The following is a 17,116-nucleotide window of genomic DNA, read 5'->3' as shown; positions in this document are numbered from 1 at the left end:
CATTGTTTGGTACCCTTCCCCAGATCTGTGCCTCAACGCAATCCTGTCCCAGAGCTCTATGGACAATTCCTTCGACCTCATGGCTTGGTTTTTGCTCTGACATGCACTGTCAACTGTAGGACCTTATAGACAGGTGTGTGCCTTTCCAAATCATGTCCAATAACTTGAATTTACCACAGGTGGACTCCAGTAAAGTTGTAGAAACATCTCAAGGATGATCAATGGAAACAGGATGCACCTGAGATCCATTTTGAGTCTCATAGCAAAGGGTCTGAATACTTAGGTAAATAAGGTATTTCAGTTGTATATTTTTTTTTAAAGCAAAATATTCTAAAAAACTGTTTTAGCTTCTTTGTTATGGGGTATGATGTGTAGATTGATGAGGAAAAATAATGGTGGAAAAAGTGAACGGGTCTGAACTTTCCAAATGCACTGTCAGGGGGTTGCAGATAGGTTATTAGCGGGTGCAGGTGACCCACGCACCACTCGTTGTCACCAAATTAGCTAACGTCATAGCAGTGGCGGTCGGTGCCGTTTATGATGAGGGGGGACGTTTGTTTTTCATGAGCATGGCCTTATTTCTATTACAGCATATTGGATGACTGTCATTCAAATTCCATTCACCCAGTTCAATGCAACATTGATAGGTTTAGGCTACTACATGATACTCACATTTTCCCTATAACCATAATGAGGTTGCTACAACTTAGCCTACGAATGTAGCACAGCAGGTCAACAGAACATTTTCAGGTGACAGACAGTGACCCATTCAATACTGCCTTGCACACTCTTGCCTGCATCTAGCTGATTTAATGTGGAATCATTCGTCCAACAGTTGCAAACGAGAGTTCCCATTGGACAAATTCAGATAAGTTTATCCCTGTTTCGTTCCGTTTGAGAAACGTTTTAACAGAATTGGTGAAATGAATACACCCCTTATCACGTGTAAAAACAGTTGTATTCCTTCTCGCATCTATGTGCTCTCCTCCCCTCACCTTTTCCCTTCATTTGTGGACTTCAATGCACAACACATTAGCTGTATTTGAACAGGTGAAAAAAAACTTTCCTAGCCAAACCGTATCAAAACCGCTACACACCATGTTAGCTAAAGTAACGTCAGAGTCAGCATAGCTAATAGAACTAACGTGTTAGTAAACTCGCTAATCATGCAGCAATATTCCCTGTTCACCCACGACTGCGCGGCCATGCACGCTTCCAACTCAATCATCAAGTTTGCGGACGACTGTAACGGTTTTCTTTAGGTGAAGGAGAAGCGGACCAAAATGCAGCGTGGTTTCTTTGATTCATGTTTAATAACAAAAGATAAACACGAACACTACAAAAACAATAAACGTGGAAAACCAAAAACAGCCCTATCTGGTGCAAAACACAGAGACAGGAACAATCACCCACAAACACACAGTTAAACCCAGGCTACCTAAATATGGTTCCCAAAAAGAGACAATGACTAACACCTGCCTCTGATTGAGAACCATATCAGGCCAGACATAGAAATAGACAAACAAGACATCCAACATAGAATGCCCACTCAGTTCACACCCTGACCAACCAAAACATAGAAACATACAAAGCAAACTATGGTCAGGGTGTGACAACGACACAACAGTGGTAGGCTTGATTACCACAACGACGAGACGGCCTACAGGGAGGAGGTGAGGGGCCTCGGAGTGTGGCTCCAGGAAAATAACCTCACACTCAACAAAACAAAGGAGATGATTGTGGACTTCAGGAAACCGCAGAGGGAGCAGCCCCCTATCCACATCGATGGGACAGTAGTGGAGAGGGTAGTAAGTTTTAAGTTCCTCTGAGTACACATCACGGACAAACTGAATTGGTCCACCCACACAGACAGCATCAGAAGAAGGAGCAGCAGCACCTCTTCAACCTCAGGAGACTGAAGAAATTTGGCTTGTCACCAAAAGCACTCACAAACTTCTACAGATGCACAATCGAGAGCAACCTGTCAGGCTGTATCACCGCCTGGTACGGCAACTGCTCCACCCACAACCGTAAGGCTCTCCAGAGGGTAGTGAGGTCTGCACAACGCATCACCGTTTATGTAACCGGAAGGTTGCAAGTTCAAACCCCTGAGCTGACAAGGTACAAATCTGTCGTTCTGCCCCTGAACAGGCAGTTAACCCACTGTTCCTAGGCCGTCATTGAAAATAAGAATTTGTTCTTAACTGACTTGCCTAGTTAAATAAAGGTAAAATTAAAAATGTAAAAATACTTTGTTTACATACCCTACATACCCTACTCATCTCATATGTATATACTGTACTCGATACCATCTACTGCATCTTGCCTATGCCGTTCTGTATCACACTCATTGATATATCTTTATGTACATATTCTTTATCCCTTTACACTTGTGTATAAGGTTGTACTTTTGGAATTGTTAGGTTAGATTACTCGTTGGTTATTACTGCATTGTCGGAACTAGAAGCACAAGCATTTCGCTACCCTCGCATTAACATCTGCTAACCATGTGTATGTGACAAATAACATTTTATTTAAATACATTTGTAAAACCAAAAGATTACCTTTATTTGGAAGTACCAGTGTTGTGTTGGACATAGCCAGCTAGCTAACACAGCATCCCTCTGTTTGAGCAGGGCTTGAGTGAGCTAAACTAGCTAGCTGCATTTGCTAACTACAGTTAAAGTCGGAAGTTTACATACAATTAGGTTGGAGTCATTTGTTTTTCACCCACTATAGCTTTGGCAAGTCGGTTAGGAAATATACTTTGTGCATGAACCAAGTATTTTTACAGCCATTGTTTACAGACAGATTATTTCACTTATAATTCACTGTATCACAATTCCAGTGGGTCAGAAGTTTACATACACTAAGTTGATGTGCCTTTAAACAGCTTGGAAAATTCCAGAAAATGATGTCATGGTTTAGAAGCTTCTGATATGCTAATTGACATAATTCGAGTCAATTGGAGGTGTACCTATGGATGTATTTCATGGCCTACCTTCAAACACAGTGCCTCTTTGCTTGACAGACCTCCACAAGTCTGTTTCATCCTTGGGAGCAATTTCCAAACGCCTGAAGGTACCACGTTCATCTGTACAAACAATAGTACGCAAGTATAAACACCATGGGACCACACAGCCGTCATAGAGCTCAGGAAGGAGACGCGTTCTGTCTCCTAGAGATGAACGTATTTTGGTGTGAAAAGTACAAATCAATCCTTGAGCAACAGCAAAGGACCTTGTGAAGATGCTGGAATTAACAGGTACAAAAGTATCTATATCCACAGTAAAAACGAGTCCTATATCGACATAACCTGAAAGGCCGCTCAGCAAGGAAGAAGCCACTACTTAAAAACCGACATTAAAAAGCCAGACTACGGTTTGCAACTGCACATGGGGACAAAGATCGTACTTTTTGGGGAAATGTCCTCCGGTCTGATGAAACATAAATAGAACTGTTTGGCCATAATGACCATCGTTATGATTGGAGGAAAAACGTTAAGAGGCTTGAAAGACTAAGAAAACCATCCCAACCGTGAAGCACGGGGGTGGCAGCATTATGTTGTGGGGGTGCTTTGCTACAGGAGGGACTGGTGCACTTCACAAAATAAATGGCATCACGAGAAAGGAAAATTATATGGATATATTGAAGCAACATCTCAAGACATCAGTCAGGAAGTTAAAGCTTGGTCGCAAATGGGTCTTTCAAATGGACAATGACCCCAAGCACACATCCAAAGTTGTGGCAAAATGGCTTAAGGACAACAAAGTCAAGCTATTGGAGTGGCCATCACAAAGCCCTGACCCTCAATCCTATAGAAAATTTGTGGGCTGAACTGAAAAAGGGTGTGCGAGCAAGGAGGCCAACAAACCTGACTCAGTTACACCAGCTCTGTCAGGAAGAATGGGCCAAAATTCACCCAACTTATTTTAGGAAGCTTGTGGAAGGCTACCTGTAACGTTTGACCCAAGTTAAACAATTTAATGGCAACGCTACCAAATATTAAATTGAGTGTCTGTAAACTTCTGACCCATTGGGCATGTGATGAAAGAAATAAAAGCTGAAATAAACAATTCTCTCTACTGTTATTCTGTCATTTCACATTCTTAAAATAAAGTGGTGATCCTAACTGACTTAAGACAGGGAATTTTTACTAGGATTAAATGTCAGGAATTGTGAAAAACTGAGTTCAAATGTATTTGGCTAAGGTGTATGTAAACTTCAAACTTCAACTGTAAGTAAGTGAAACGGAAAGAAATGACTCTTCCTTCACCTTAATTTTTGAAAAAACTAATTTGTTCAAAACTGTTAAACTATTGTCTTTCTCGCTCTTTGAGTGAACTACTCACCACATTTTATGCACTGCCGTGCTAGCTAGCTGTAGCTTATGCTTTCAGTATTAGATTCATTCTCTGATCCTTTGATTGGGTGGAAACATGTCAGTTCATGCTGCAAGAGCTCTGATAGGTTGGAGGACGTCATCCGTAAGTTGTCATAATTACTGTGTAAGTCTATGGAAGGAGGTGAGAACCACGAGCCTCCTAGGTTTTGCATTGAAGTCAAGTACCCAGAGGAGGGCGGAAACTAGCTGTCCTCCGGCTATACCATAGTGCTACCCTACTGAGTGCTGTTGAGGCTACTGTTTACCTTCATTGCAAAACAATGTATTTTAATCAATGATTTGGTGGCGTGAATATATTTAGTAAAGTCTTATCTAAAAAGGTAAACTTTTTAAAATGTTCACTATTTTTATTTCTATGAAATTCACTGAGGATGTTTCTCCCCTTCCGCCTCTGAGGAGCCTCCACTGGTGTGATGAGATCAGATGTGATGTATACTAGTCAATGAAAGTCTTAGAATGAAGTGTCACATTTCGTGTTTATTAAACTTAAAAAGGTGTTAAATACACCTGTCTCAACTATAAATCTGCATGATAAACTACATTAATTTTCTCAATAAAAGTGTCTTGGGACAGAAATTAAGTAGTTGAATGGTATTTGTGAACATCATATAGCCTACACAGTCCAAACACAATATGAACAGACATTTTAGGCTTATATATCACAATGTCTGGATACAATATTTGCACCAGGAATATTCAACATGGTTACTCTCGTTAACTCCAAATGCATCTGCTGACAAAATTGACAATTCATGTTTGTCTTTAATGCAGGGTTTGAGTGGTATGGCTACTTTCTATGTTATAGAGTGGAATGGTTTTCTATTGGTGTATCCTGAGGTAGCTCCTTTCTGAGAACCTCTTCCTGCAGTACGTACAGGCGAAAGGCCTCTCTCCCGTGTGGACCATCAGGTGCATCTTCAGTAGTTGCTGGCTGGAGAATCTCTTCTCACAATGGGGTCAGCTGGAGGATTTCTCCCCTGTGTGGACCCTCTGGTGCCTCTTCAGGTTGCCAGCATGGGCGAAGTGCATGTGACACTGGGTACAGCTGAAGGGTTCCTCCCCATTGTGGACTCCCCTATGCCTGATAAGGTTACTCAGGAAGGAGAAGCTCTTGTAACACAGCTTACACTTGAAGGGCCTCTCCTTGGTATGAACAGTCTGGTGTTGCTTCACATAGTTCGCCTCAGAGAAGCGCTTCCCACACGTGGGGCAGGCATATGGCTTGTCGGCGTCTGTCCTAATGCATCGCTTCCCACGTTGTGACCCCGAGGAGGTAGAAGCAGGAGCCACCACACTCAGGTCGTTAGTCTTTGAGCTCCCTCCTTGACCTCTAGCCATTGTTTGGGTGTTGTTAGGATTGTGTGCTGTGTTATAGGCTAGGTACCTCTTGTGGTGAACGCCCATCCTGACCCTGTCTGTATTTGTGTGGTAAACCTGAGGTAACTGAGGAAGGGTAGACCCAGACGTCCTATGAACCCAGTCACCAGGCATTAGACGAGACTCTGAAGGAGAAGACAGACTTGCTGATAGACTACCACGAGGGGGGTCTCCCACTACACTCTGTGAAGGCTGAAGCCCAGGGTGACCTGCTCTGTTCATCATGGATACTGTGGTGTTTGTATCATAGGAACAGGAGGGTCTATCTCTATCAGCCCCAGGCCCGGCTTCATCCCTGCACTGAGACTGTGAAGAGAAGGGTCTGGGCTGCAGACTGGATCCCTGACTGGAGCCTCTGTCTCTCTGATGACCACCAGGACTGAGGTTGTTCAGTCCACCTGTCCACTGGTTGTGTTCTGTGTGGTGGTGGAGTCTCTGTCCCTCACGGTTCGGTCCTGGTTCCGACTCTAGAAGGAAGAGTGATGGCTCCTGATCCAGGGTCCGGGGCCAGGGTTTGTGACCAGCCACTTCAGAGGTCCAGTCTCTCCTGCCAGCAACACCTGAAATCAGCAGGTCCTCATGGACTGCAGACTGTAAACACAAATTGTACAGAAGAGCATATAAAGGTTTATATAAGAAACTGCTGTACACAGAAACATGACATTATAAAATGTTAACCAGAGTCAAGCCCATCTCTAACACTGTGATTCAAGTACCTAACAATATGGAGCCATTGGAGTTTATTTTTAAACGATTCCATGTGTTGATTCAAGAATTAAGTATGTTTTGGTTCGACTGAAATAAGGGAAACGCAGTCCCTGCACTGATACACAATTAACCAAGTCAGTCAGCACAGTGTCAATTTTGGATTTCATTTCACAAAATGGTCATACACTCACATAACATGAAGTACAGTACTTTTATTGCACAAAACGATATGTGACAAATATAATAACTTTTCTCACTATGGTAACACTTGACATTTTCTGTAAATCTGGTACCCTTGCTTTAAAAATATATATTTTTAGAATACATTGGAAAAGGTTCAACATTACATAAGACACAGCTTCCCTACTTCATGTGACATAAACATGAATTAAGGCACCATCATGATCTCACTATAAAACACCAGTATAACCTAAAGGGAGAAAATGTGTCACTCTTCATCAGTGAAGCATTTTTACAAACACCAACCTTCACCATATAATCTACTCTGCCTCATCATACTCATTCTTTCTTCAGTTAACCTCATCCGGTTCCCTACTTCATTGAAAACCAACAGAATTAACTACAAACAAACTAGCTAGTACTACATTACATGTCACAATACTCTATACATGGGCCGTGTGCATTTTCTGCTGGTGTATCCTGAGGTAGCTCCTCTCTGAGAAACTCTTCCCGCAATGCATACAGGCGAACGGCCTTTCTCCCGTGTGGACCTTCAGGTGCATCTTCAGCTGGTGCTGGTGGGAGAACCTCTTCTCACACTGGGGGCAGCTGAAAGGTTTCTCCCCTGTGTGGACCCTCTGGTGCCTCTTCAGGTGGTGCTGATGGGAGAACCTCTTCTCACACAGTTGGCAGCTGAATGGTTTCTCCCCCGTGTGCATCCTCTGGTGGATTTCCACTTGTTTGGGAAAACTGAAGGCTTTCCCACAGAATGAACAGGGGAAGCGCTTCTCTTTGCCACCGGCTCTACTGATAGCGTCATTTGTCAATGGACTTGTGTAGCCATTTAGTGTTGAGGCACTGGCATTGTCTGAGGTTTGGTTTAACATAAGGAGGGTGTGATGTGGACGAAGGCCAGGAAGTGTCTGTGTTGTCGCAGGGTCCATGTTCCAGTTCATAGATCCTATAGAAGGCAGGCTGAAGGCAGCATCTGTTAGGTGGTTAACCTGAGGCGCCATCAGTCTCTCTGAATCACAACTATAGGAGCAGGACGGAGCATCGCTAGCCGAGTCTGTATCTGTTCTCTCCCGCCGCATACAGACACCTCCCTGTCCCTGCAGACCAAATCTATGCCTCGTCCTGGTCATAGCCAGTCTGTTTTCATGGAGTCTAAGATCGGTTGTTGTTTTGTGTTCCACTGTCTGTTTCTGGTTGTGGTTAACAGTGTTGTTCCCCAGCCCAGAGTTGAAGACACTGTCCCATCCACTGACCTCCACTATGTTGCCTCTGGTCCTGGCCTGCTTAGTGATATTGTCCCCTGGGCGCTTGACTGCACCGGTCTGGGAATCTAAGATGGCCTCCCAGTCTCCTCTGTTAGCCTCCAGCCAACCATCTGCAGGAAGAGGTTACAAAATAGACTTTACAAACACGGCAGAGAACTCCACGTATGTCGATTTTTTACCTGGTCAAGTTCATTCATTATAATGTGTGGTTTTGTATGTAAACATAAATTGCAGTTATGAATGAAGAGAAAAAAAATAGACAGGTGCATCACTATTCCGATTGAATATCTATTACTGTATGTACTTCTCCCTTACCTTGCTCCCCCATCTTTAGTCCACTCAGCAGGTCAATGCTCTCTGGTTCGTCTTCTATTGTCTCCTCTTTGACTAGCAGCAGATCAGGCTTCCCATCCTTCATGTCTACTGACTGTAAGAGGTACAGAGTGAGAGGATGTTGGATCAAGCAATCTGATGAGCACCCCGCTATGGAGCATCTTCTGATTGGGCAATGAGGGATTGCGATGAGTACTATGCAAACATGTTAGTTGATTTGATTACTTGACACTTATGATGACAAATTGTATATTTGTGCTTTAATCAATTTCTGTGTTCATTCAAGTGACTGATTGAACCAATCCTCACTATCAGTATCTGCAATTTGGCAGTATGCCCAAAACTTTGTTTTGAGAAAGAAAGGGCAAGGTGACCGAAAACATGACCGAATACAAACAGTATAGCTATTCCCTCCGCAAGGCAATCAAACAAGCTAAGTGTCAGTATAGAGACAAAGTAGAGTTGCAATTCAACGGCTCAGACACGAAAGGTATGTGGCAGGGTCTACAGTCAATCACGGACTACAAAAGGAAAACCAGCCCCGTCGCAGACCACGATGTCTTGCTCCCAAACAAACTAAACAACTTATTTGCTCGCTTTCAGGACAATACAGTGCCACTGACACGGCCCGCTACAAAAACCTGCGGGCTCTCCTTCACTGCATCCAACGTGAGTAAAACATTTAAACGTGTTAACTCTCGCAAGGCTGCCGGCCCAGACGGCATCCCCAGTCGCGTCCTCAAGAGCATGCACAGACCAGCTGGCTGGTGTGTTTACAGACATATTCAATCAATCCTTATCCCAGTCTGCTATTCCCACATGCTTCAAGAGGGCCACCATTGTTCCTGTTCCCAAGAAAGCTAAGGTAACTGAGCTAAATGACTATCGCCCCGTAGCACTCACTTCCGTCATCATGAAGTGCTTTGAGAGACTAGTCAAGGACCATATCACCACCCTACCTGACACCCTAGACCCACTCCAATTTGCTTACCACCCCAATAGGTCCACAGACGACGCAATCGCAATCACACTGCCCTAACCCATCTGGACAAGAGGAATACCTATGTAAGAATGTAGTTAATCGACTACAGCTCAGCATTTAACACCATAATACCCTCCATACTTGTCATTAAGCTCGAGACCCTGGGTCTCGACCCCGCACTGTGCAACTGGGTCCTGGACTTCCTGACGGCCCTCGGAGTGTGGTGTCAGGAAAATAACCTCACACTCAATGTCAACAAAACAAGGAGATGATCGTGGACTTCAGGAAACAGCAGAGGGAGCAGCCCCCTATCCACATCGACGGGACAGTAGTGGAGAAGGTGGAAAGTTTTAAGTTCCTCGTCGTACACATCACGGACAAACTGAAATGGTCCCCCCACACAGACAGACAGCGTGGTGAAGAAGGCGCAGTAGCGCCTCTTTAACCTCAGGAGGCTGAAGAAATTTGGCTTGTTACCAAAAACACTCAAACTTCTACAGGTGCACAATCGAGAGCATCCTGTAGGGCTGTATCACCGCCTGGTACGGAAACTGCTCCGCCCACAACCGCAAGGCTCTGCAGAGGGTAGTGAGGTCTGCACAACGCATCACCGGGGGCAAACTACCTGCCTACACCACCCGATGTCACAGGAAGGCCAAAAAAATCATCAAGGACAACAACCACCCGAGCCACTGCCTGTTCATCCAGAAGGCGAGGTCAGTACAGGTGCGTCAAAAGCGGGGACCGAGAGACTGAAAAACAGCTTCTATCTCAAGGCCATCAGACTGTTAAACAGCCATCACTAACATTGAGTGGCTGCTGCCAACATACTGACTCATCTGTAACCACTTTAATAATGAAACATTTATGTAATAAATATATCACTAGCCACTTTAAACAATGCCACTTTATATAATGTTTACATACCCTACATTACTTATCTCATATGTATATACTGTACTCTATACCATTTACTGCGTCTTGCCTATGCCGTTCGGCCATCGCTCATCCATATATTTATATGTACCGGTACATATTCTTATTCATTCCTTTACACTTGTGTGTATAAGGTAGTTGTAGTGAAATTGTTAGGTTAGATTACTTGTTAGATATTAATGCATGGTCGGAACTAGAAGCACAAGCCTTTCGCTACACTCACATTAACATCTGCTAACCATGTGTATGTGACCAATACAATTTGATTTGATTTGAAAGGCTCTCTCAGTTTCAATGTCTCAGCTTGTAGAGAAGATGCCTCGTGAGGTATTGGTCTGTCACAAGCATGAACCATGAATTAATTATGAATGATGAATGAGCTAAATCATCAAATATAACTTGCCTGTGTAAATATATAAGAGAGCATACGGGACTGCCCCGGTAGGGCTCACTTCAGACTGATACCTTATGCATCTAAGTTTGACTGTGACCTCTTCAGCATGCTGGTAATAAACAATGATTCATTTAAGATTGACTTTGAGTATCCTATGTGTAGAATTCCCACCACAAACTGTTTAATAGTTTGACAGTTCAAAGGCATGGTCCCACACTTAAGACAAAATTATTAAAAACCTGGGCCCGTATCCACAAAGAGTTTCAGAGTAGGATTGCTGATCCAGGATCCTTCTATATAAATCTTATTCATTATGCTCTAAAAGGCTAAACTGATCCTAGATCAGCACTCTGAGTGGCTTTGTGGATACGCGACTGACTTAACACCATACAGACAGTGGGGTCACCTCAGTGAGACTGTGTGTGGCTCTGTGCTGCTCAGCTGGTTCCTCTGCGGGTTCAGGAGGAGGTGTAGTCTGGTTGTCCTCCATGACCATGGTCTCCTCAGGGTTCCCCAGACCCTCCTCCTTCACCAGCAGCACCTCTGGACCCTCCACCTCCTGGAAGAGACAGGTGATAAAGATTACACAGACATACACTCCCTCAGGTACACACACACAGATAACAAACACACTTTCAACATGGAATGTTTACCCATCCCCACTCCATTTGAGTCCCATACTGTAGTTAGAGAATGACTTCATTGTTGTTAAACCCATCATGGTGGACATAAATATGATGTTGTGGGTTAAAGCAAGTCAGCTATGATAAGTCAAAAGTCATCAGACAAACCTGACAAAACTATTCTGATGTGTACAGGAGGTGTTTGTTAGCGTGTGGGTATCACAGGAGGTTGGTAGCACCTTAATTAGGGAGGACGGGCTTGTGTTAATGACTGGAGTGGAATAGGTGGAATGGTATCAAACACATGGTTTCCAGGTGTTTGACGTCATTCCATTTGCCATGCTCCTCTCAGCAGCCTCCTGTGGTGGGTATGTGTAGGTATATTTAGTAAGTTTATAGAGTATATTGGTTATAACGTCGTGTTTATGCAGAACAGGGTGAGATCAGATGGGATGTATACTAAAGAGTCTCAATGAAAGTCTTCGAATGAAAAGTCCCATTTTGTGTTTATTAAATAAAAAATACTTTAAATAGGCCATATGAAAATCACACATACACGTCTCAGATACACATCTGTATTTACTGGATAAACTGCATTTCTTTTCTCATAAAAATAGCCGTGGGGAATTTCTGTTGGTAGTTGAATGGAAGTAATGCATTTTTAACATCAAATGTACAGTACAAACAATCTGAAACAGACTTGTTAGGCTTATATATCACACAATGTCTGGATGCAATATTCTACCCAGGAATATTCAACACTGAAATCTGTTACTCACATTGTTCCTTGTTTAGCCTCGTGCTTCAACACTCTTCGTTGTTGCGGAAATTGACCCACTACTGCTGTTCACTTTGTGCATCTAAGTCAGGGATCATCAACTAGATTCAGCCATGGGCCGATTTATTTTTTGCAGATGGTCAAGGAGCCGGAACATAATTATAATTTGTAGACTGCAAATTGACCGCAAGAAGCTCAAACAGATATATTTGACGAAGATATACAGTGGGGTAAAAAAAGTATTTAGTCAGCCACCAATTGTGCAAGTTCTCCCACATAAAAAGTATATAACAAAGTATTGAGATAAACTTTTGTTATTGACCAAATACTTATTTTCCACCATAATTTGCAAATAAATTCATAAAAAATCCTACAATGTGATTTTCTGGATTTTTTTTTCTCATTTTGTCTGTCATAGTTGAAGTGTACCTATGATGAACATTACAGGACTCTCTCATCTTTTTAAGTGGGAGAACTTGCACAATTGGTGGCTCACTAAATACTTTTTTGCCCCACTGTAAGAATTTCAAATCTTGCTTAAATTTGTATATGATCACATATATCTTTCCATTAGGCGTGGGAATACTTAAATTTGCTGGTGTTTTATGTCCAACAATAAAAAACATATACGAATGTATTAGTTTTAATTGCTCAGAAAACTCACCCGCCAGTTGGGGAACCCGGATCTACATAATCTCGCTTCGTCTACCTTTACGTAGTGTTGAATATTCAACACTGAAATCTGTTACTCTTGTTATTCCAAATGCATCTGTGGATCTTTTCTCTTGACAACAATGGCAATCAATGTTTGTTTTTAATGCAGGTGATCAACAAGTCAGAAGCTATAGAGTGGAATGGTTTTTCTTCTGGTGTATCTTGAGGTAGCGCCTCTCTGAAAACCTCTTCCCACAGTGTGTACAGGCGAACGGCCTCTCTCCTGTGTGGACTTTCAGATGCGTCTTCAGCAGGTGCTGGCGAGAGAACCTCTTATCACACTGGGAGCAGCTGAAGGGTTTCTCCCCTGTGTGGACCTTCTGGTGCCTCTTCAGGCTGCCAGATTGGGCGAAGCGCATGTGACACTGGGGGCAGCTGTATGGTTTCTCTCCTGTGTGGACCCTCTGGTGGATCTCCACCTTCTGGGCGCAGCTGAAGCCTTTGTTGCAGAACATGCAGAGGAACCGTTTCTCTTTAACATTGCCTGATGTTGCTCCCCCTCCCCGAGCCTGGGCTCTAGTCCTGTCATTTGAGTTCAATAACTGATCGAAAAGCATACACCCGTTTGAATCGGAAGGCCCCATCGGTGAATCGGAAGGCCCCATCAACGTGGACACTAACCTTTCCCTGTAATCTAAGAAATCTATGCCCTGTGAATGTCCGTCGCCTAGGTGACTATCTGCATTCCATGTGGGAGGAACGTCGCCCTCCACTTTCACAGTCACTTCATCTCCGACCAGACCCTCCCCTTTCTTATCAAGGCATCCTTCAGAGTACACACTACTACTGTACCGCTTCCAGTCCCCTCTAGACAGATCAGTCTGTCTCTCTAAACCCAAGGGCATGTTGCCAGGGTCCATCTCTGTAGTGTAAGAACAACACGGATCATCGCCAGCATTTAACACATCACCTGAATCGGGATTGGAATGAACCGTCCTCTGGCTCGGGTTACCGTAAAGTAAATATTCTGAGCTTGGAGCAGGAGGACACCCCAGTCCCCCCAGCCTCAGTCGCTCCGGGTCTGACCTATGGTCAGATCCTGTGTGTAAAATCCTTTGTGTTACAGTTACAGTCTCTGTGTCGGTCTCTGACTTGAGGACGGTGTTCAGCGTTCCACTGACCTCCGTGATGCTGGGTTGGGTCCTGGGCTGCGCTGGGGTGGGGTCCTCCGTGGCTACAGGGGGCGCTCCAGCCCCTCCAGTCTGAATGTCTCTTCTGTGTCGTGGGTCTTCCTCTTCTTCAGACTTATCCAGCTTGACCCCAGGACCTGCAGCCTCTGCAGACTGACACAAGATGAGAGGAGGCTATTGGATAACAATGTCATAGAGAAGTCTCACAAACTCCTCTATGGCAGATAAATGAGGATGTACATAGCTGAGGGGACCCTTTCCGAAATAAAAGGGCCATATTTGATATACAAAGTAACTCACATGTTTAACGCAACACTATAACACTAACCTCTATCATGATAACATGCTGGGTTGAGGTTCCACTCCCCTCATCAACTGTGATTGGTTGGTCATCTCTCCATGTATTGTGTCCCGCTGGCTTCACAAAGCTCCTGTAGCCTCCAGTGAGATGTCCTTCACCTTAGAGAGTGATTGGGGGACAGGTGATTAGGTTACTTACTGTCAATGCTTACCACTATGTTGTACACTATTGACAGTTTTGATCTAGAATTGGCAAGGATGAAAGATAACAGTTCGCTTAACTTCTGGGTATACTATTTATTGATCGATGTATTGTGTTCCATGCATCACATTGTTTTCATTGAGGAAATAATAGGAAATGCAGTAATCAATAATCTGGTTAGAATATGATATATTGTCTTTGCAAGATAGTTAAGTAATCAGGGGAATTATTGCATACTATCCAAAAAGTGACCAAGACCAAATTCTGGGTAACACATCTGAACACGTGCAGAAGGAAACGGTGCTAAGCTATATATGAACACCACGGGAGGTTGGAGGCTCCTTAATTGGGGAGGACGGGCTCATGGTAATGGCTGGAACATAATTAGTAGAATGATGTGAATCAATGTGTTTGATGTCATTCCATTTGCTCCATTCCAGCCAGTATTATGAGTCAGCAGCCTCCACTGATGTACCTCTTGCGATTCCTCTGTATCGGTCGAGGATCTTGACACTACTGGGACGACTGACGAGGACGCGCTCTCGTGCGGTCTTCAGTTCCAGTAGCTGTAGTTTCCTCCGCAATGCCCTATTTTCTTTCTGGCTTTGAGTTATTTCCAAACGAAACACTGCATAGTCGTCGTCTACGATTTTACAGATATCGGCCACGGCTGCATTCGCTAGAACCTCCATGATGGAGGCTATTTGAGTGTGAAAAACCATACAGTTAGCCATTGTTAGCAGCTAGCTAGCGTTACCTAGATAATGTATATCGAACAAGTATTTTCTCTAAAGCGAATTAAAGACTACATGTGTTGAATATGTAATGCTGGGAAGTTAAATTAGTCATATTTTGAATTCCATGGTGATAATAAACGACAATAAACCGCTAACGTGGACATTTTCCTGGTCACTGTTCACTTCCGTTTACACTGAACGAATATTAATGCAGGCGTCATAGCGCAAAAGGTGTGGCTAAATGTAGGGTATGCGCACTGTTTTTTGAAAAACGGTACTGATTATTACGTTACAAGTCAAGGCTCCAATTCAAGTATCTTTCAAGCTCAGATCAAATTTGTTTATAAAGAACAGTGTGTTAGCAAGAACATAGTAGAATAGAATACAATATAATTATTTTATTCCATCTACATCACCTCATTAAGGTAAATATTCAACTGTCCTTTATTTTTTTTATTGAACCTTTATTGAACTAGGCATGTCAGTTAAGCACAAAAGATCTCCTGCGGGGATGGGGGCTGAGATTAGAAATAAGAATATAGGCCAAAACACATCATGACAAGCGACACCACAACACTACATAAAGAGAGACCTAAGACAACAACATAGCATGGCAGCAACACATGACAACACAGCGTGGTAGCAACACAACATGGCAGCAGCACAAAACATGGTACAAACATTATTGGGCACAACAGCACAAAGGGCAAGAAGTTAGAGACAACAATACATCACACAAAGCAGCCACAAAAAGCAGCCACAACTGTCAGTAAGAGTGTCCATGATTTAGTCATTGAATGAAGAGTTTGAGTGTTTTTTGCAGCTCATTCCAGTTGCTAGCTGCAGTGAACTGAAAAGACGAGCGACCCAGAGATGTGTGTGCTTTGGAGACCTTTAACAGAATGTGACTGGAAGAACGGGCATTGTTTGTGGAGGATGAGGGCTGCAGTAGGTATCTCAGATAGGGGGGAGTGAGGCCTAAGATGGTTTTATAAATAAGCATCAACAAGTGGGTCTTACGACGAGTATACAGAGATGATCAGTTTACAGTGGAGTATAGAGTACAGTGATGTGTCCTATACGGAACATTGGTGGCAAATCTGATGGTTGAATGGTAAAGAACATCTAGCCGCTCAAGAGCACCCTTACCTGCCAATCTATAAATTACGTCTCCGTAATCTAGCATAGGTAGGATGGTCATCTGAATCAGTGTTAGTTTGGCACCTGGGGTGAAAGAGGAGCAATTACGATAGAGTAAACCAATTGGAGATGTAACCTTAGCCTGCAGCTTTGATATGTGCTGAGAGAAGGACAGTGTACCATCTAGCCATACTCCCAAGTACTTGTATGAGGTGACTACCTCAAGCTCTAAACCCTGAGAGGTAGTAATCACACCAGTGGGGAGAGGGCATTCTTCTTACCAAACCACATGACCTTTGTTTTGGAGGTGTTCAGAACAAGGTTAAGGGCAGAGAAAGATTGTAGTACATTAAGAAATCTTTGTTGTAGAGTGTTTAACACAAAATCCGGGGAAGGGCCAACTGAGTATAAGACTGAAGCATTTGCATATAAATAAATGAGAGCTTCCTACTGCCTGAGCAACGTTGTTGATGTAAATTGGGAAGAGCGTGGGGCCTAGGATCAAGCCTTGGGGTACTCCCTTGGAGACAGGCAGTGGCTGAGTCAGCAGATGTTCTGACTTTATACACTGCACTCTTTGAGAGAGATAAGTTAGCAAACCAGGCCAAAGACCCCCTCAGTGACACCTATACTCGTTAGCCGGCCCACAAGAATGGAATAGTCTACCGTATCAAAAGCTTTGGCCAAGTCAATACAAATAGCAGCACAATATTGCTTAGAATCAAAGGCAATGGTGGCATCCAGGGCTGAACCTGGTTTTAATTATCATTTTCTTTATGGGGGGCGTGTTTGTTCACAATACCACTGAAAATATCAAAACATAAGGTCCAAGTGTCTTCGACAGAGGGGATCAAGCTGATTCTAAACCAATTTACAGAGGCAAGGTCATGAAGGAAG

At 43.5% G+C, this 17,116-nt stretch overlaps 1 protein-coding gene across 2 annotated transcripts; it reads right to left on the bottom strand.

The window, feature by feature from the left end:
* Positions 1–4,862: 4,862 nt before the first annotated feature.
* LOC109894091 (zinc finger E-box-binding homeobox protein zag-1-like) lies at positions 4,863–15,298 on the bottom strand. 2 transcript variants are annotated; one of them, XM_031828120.1, is made up of 7 exons: positions 14,818–15,298; positions 14,169–14,299; positions 13,832–13,993; positions 11,002–11,154; positions 8,266–8,377; positions 7,939–8,060; positions 4,863–6,373 (listed from the first exon to the last, which is right to left on the bottom strand). In XM_031828120.1, exons 1-7 carry the CDS (start codon positions 15,074–15,076, stop codon positions 5,363–5,365), a joined length of 1,950 nt encoding a protein of 649 aa, XP_031683980.1. In that variant the 5' UTR covers positions 15,077–15,298; the 3' UTR covers positions 4,863–5,362. The 2 variants fall into 2 exon arrangements, with proteins under 2 accessions (XP_031683980.1, XP_020342911.2); XM_020487322.2 differs by lacking the exon at positions 4,863–6,373 and having other exon boundaries at positions 6,410–8,060; positions 14,818–15,295.
* Positions 15,299–17,116: the final 1,818 nt, after the last annotated feature.

This window comes from Oncorhynchus kisutch, linkage group LG7, assembly GCF_002021735.2.
Source record: "Oncorhynchus kisutch isolate 150728-3 linkage group LG7, Okis_V2, whole genome shotgun sequence".
NCBI classification, from domain to species: Eukaryota; Metazoa; Chordata; class Actinopteri; order Salmoniformes; family Salmonidae; genus Oncorhynchus; species Oncorhynchus kisutch.
This window is presented reverse-complemented; position numbering and strand designations above follow the sequence as displayed.

What these genes read in the sequence shown, in the direction of transcription:
- LOC109894091 (XM_031828120.1), bottom strand. Translation starts at nt 15,076, where the DNA reads ATGGCTAACTGTATGGTTTTTCACACTCAAATAGCCTCCATCATGGAG. An exon ending in CCCAACCCAGCATCACGGAG is followed by an intron (nt 11,155 to 13,831) that starts GTCAGTGGAACG and finishes TGTCTCTTCCAG; the next exon opens with GAGGTGGAGGGTCCAGAGGT. An exon ending in CCAGAGGCAACATAGTGGAG is followed by an intron (nt 6,374 to 7,938) that starts GTCAGTGGATGG and finishes TTGTGTTTACAG; the next exon opens with TCTGCAGTCCATGAGGACCT.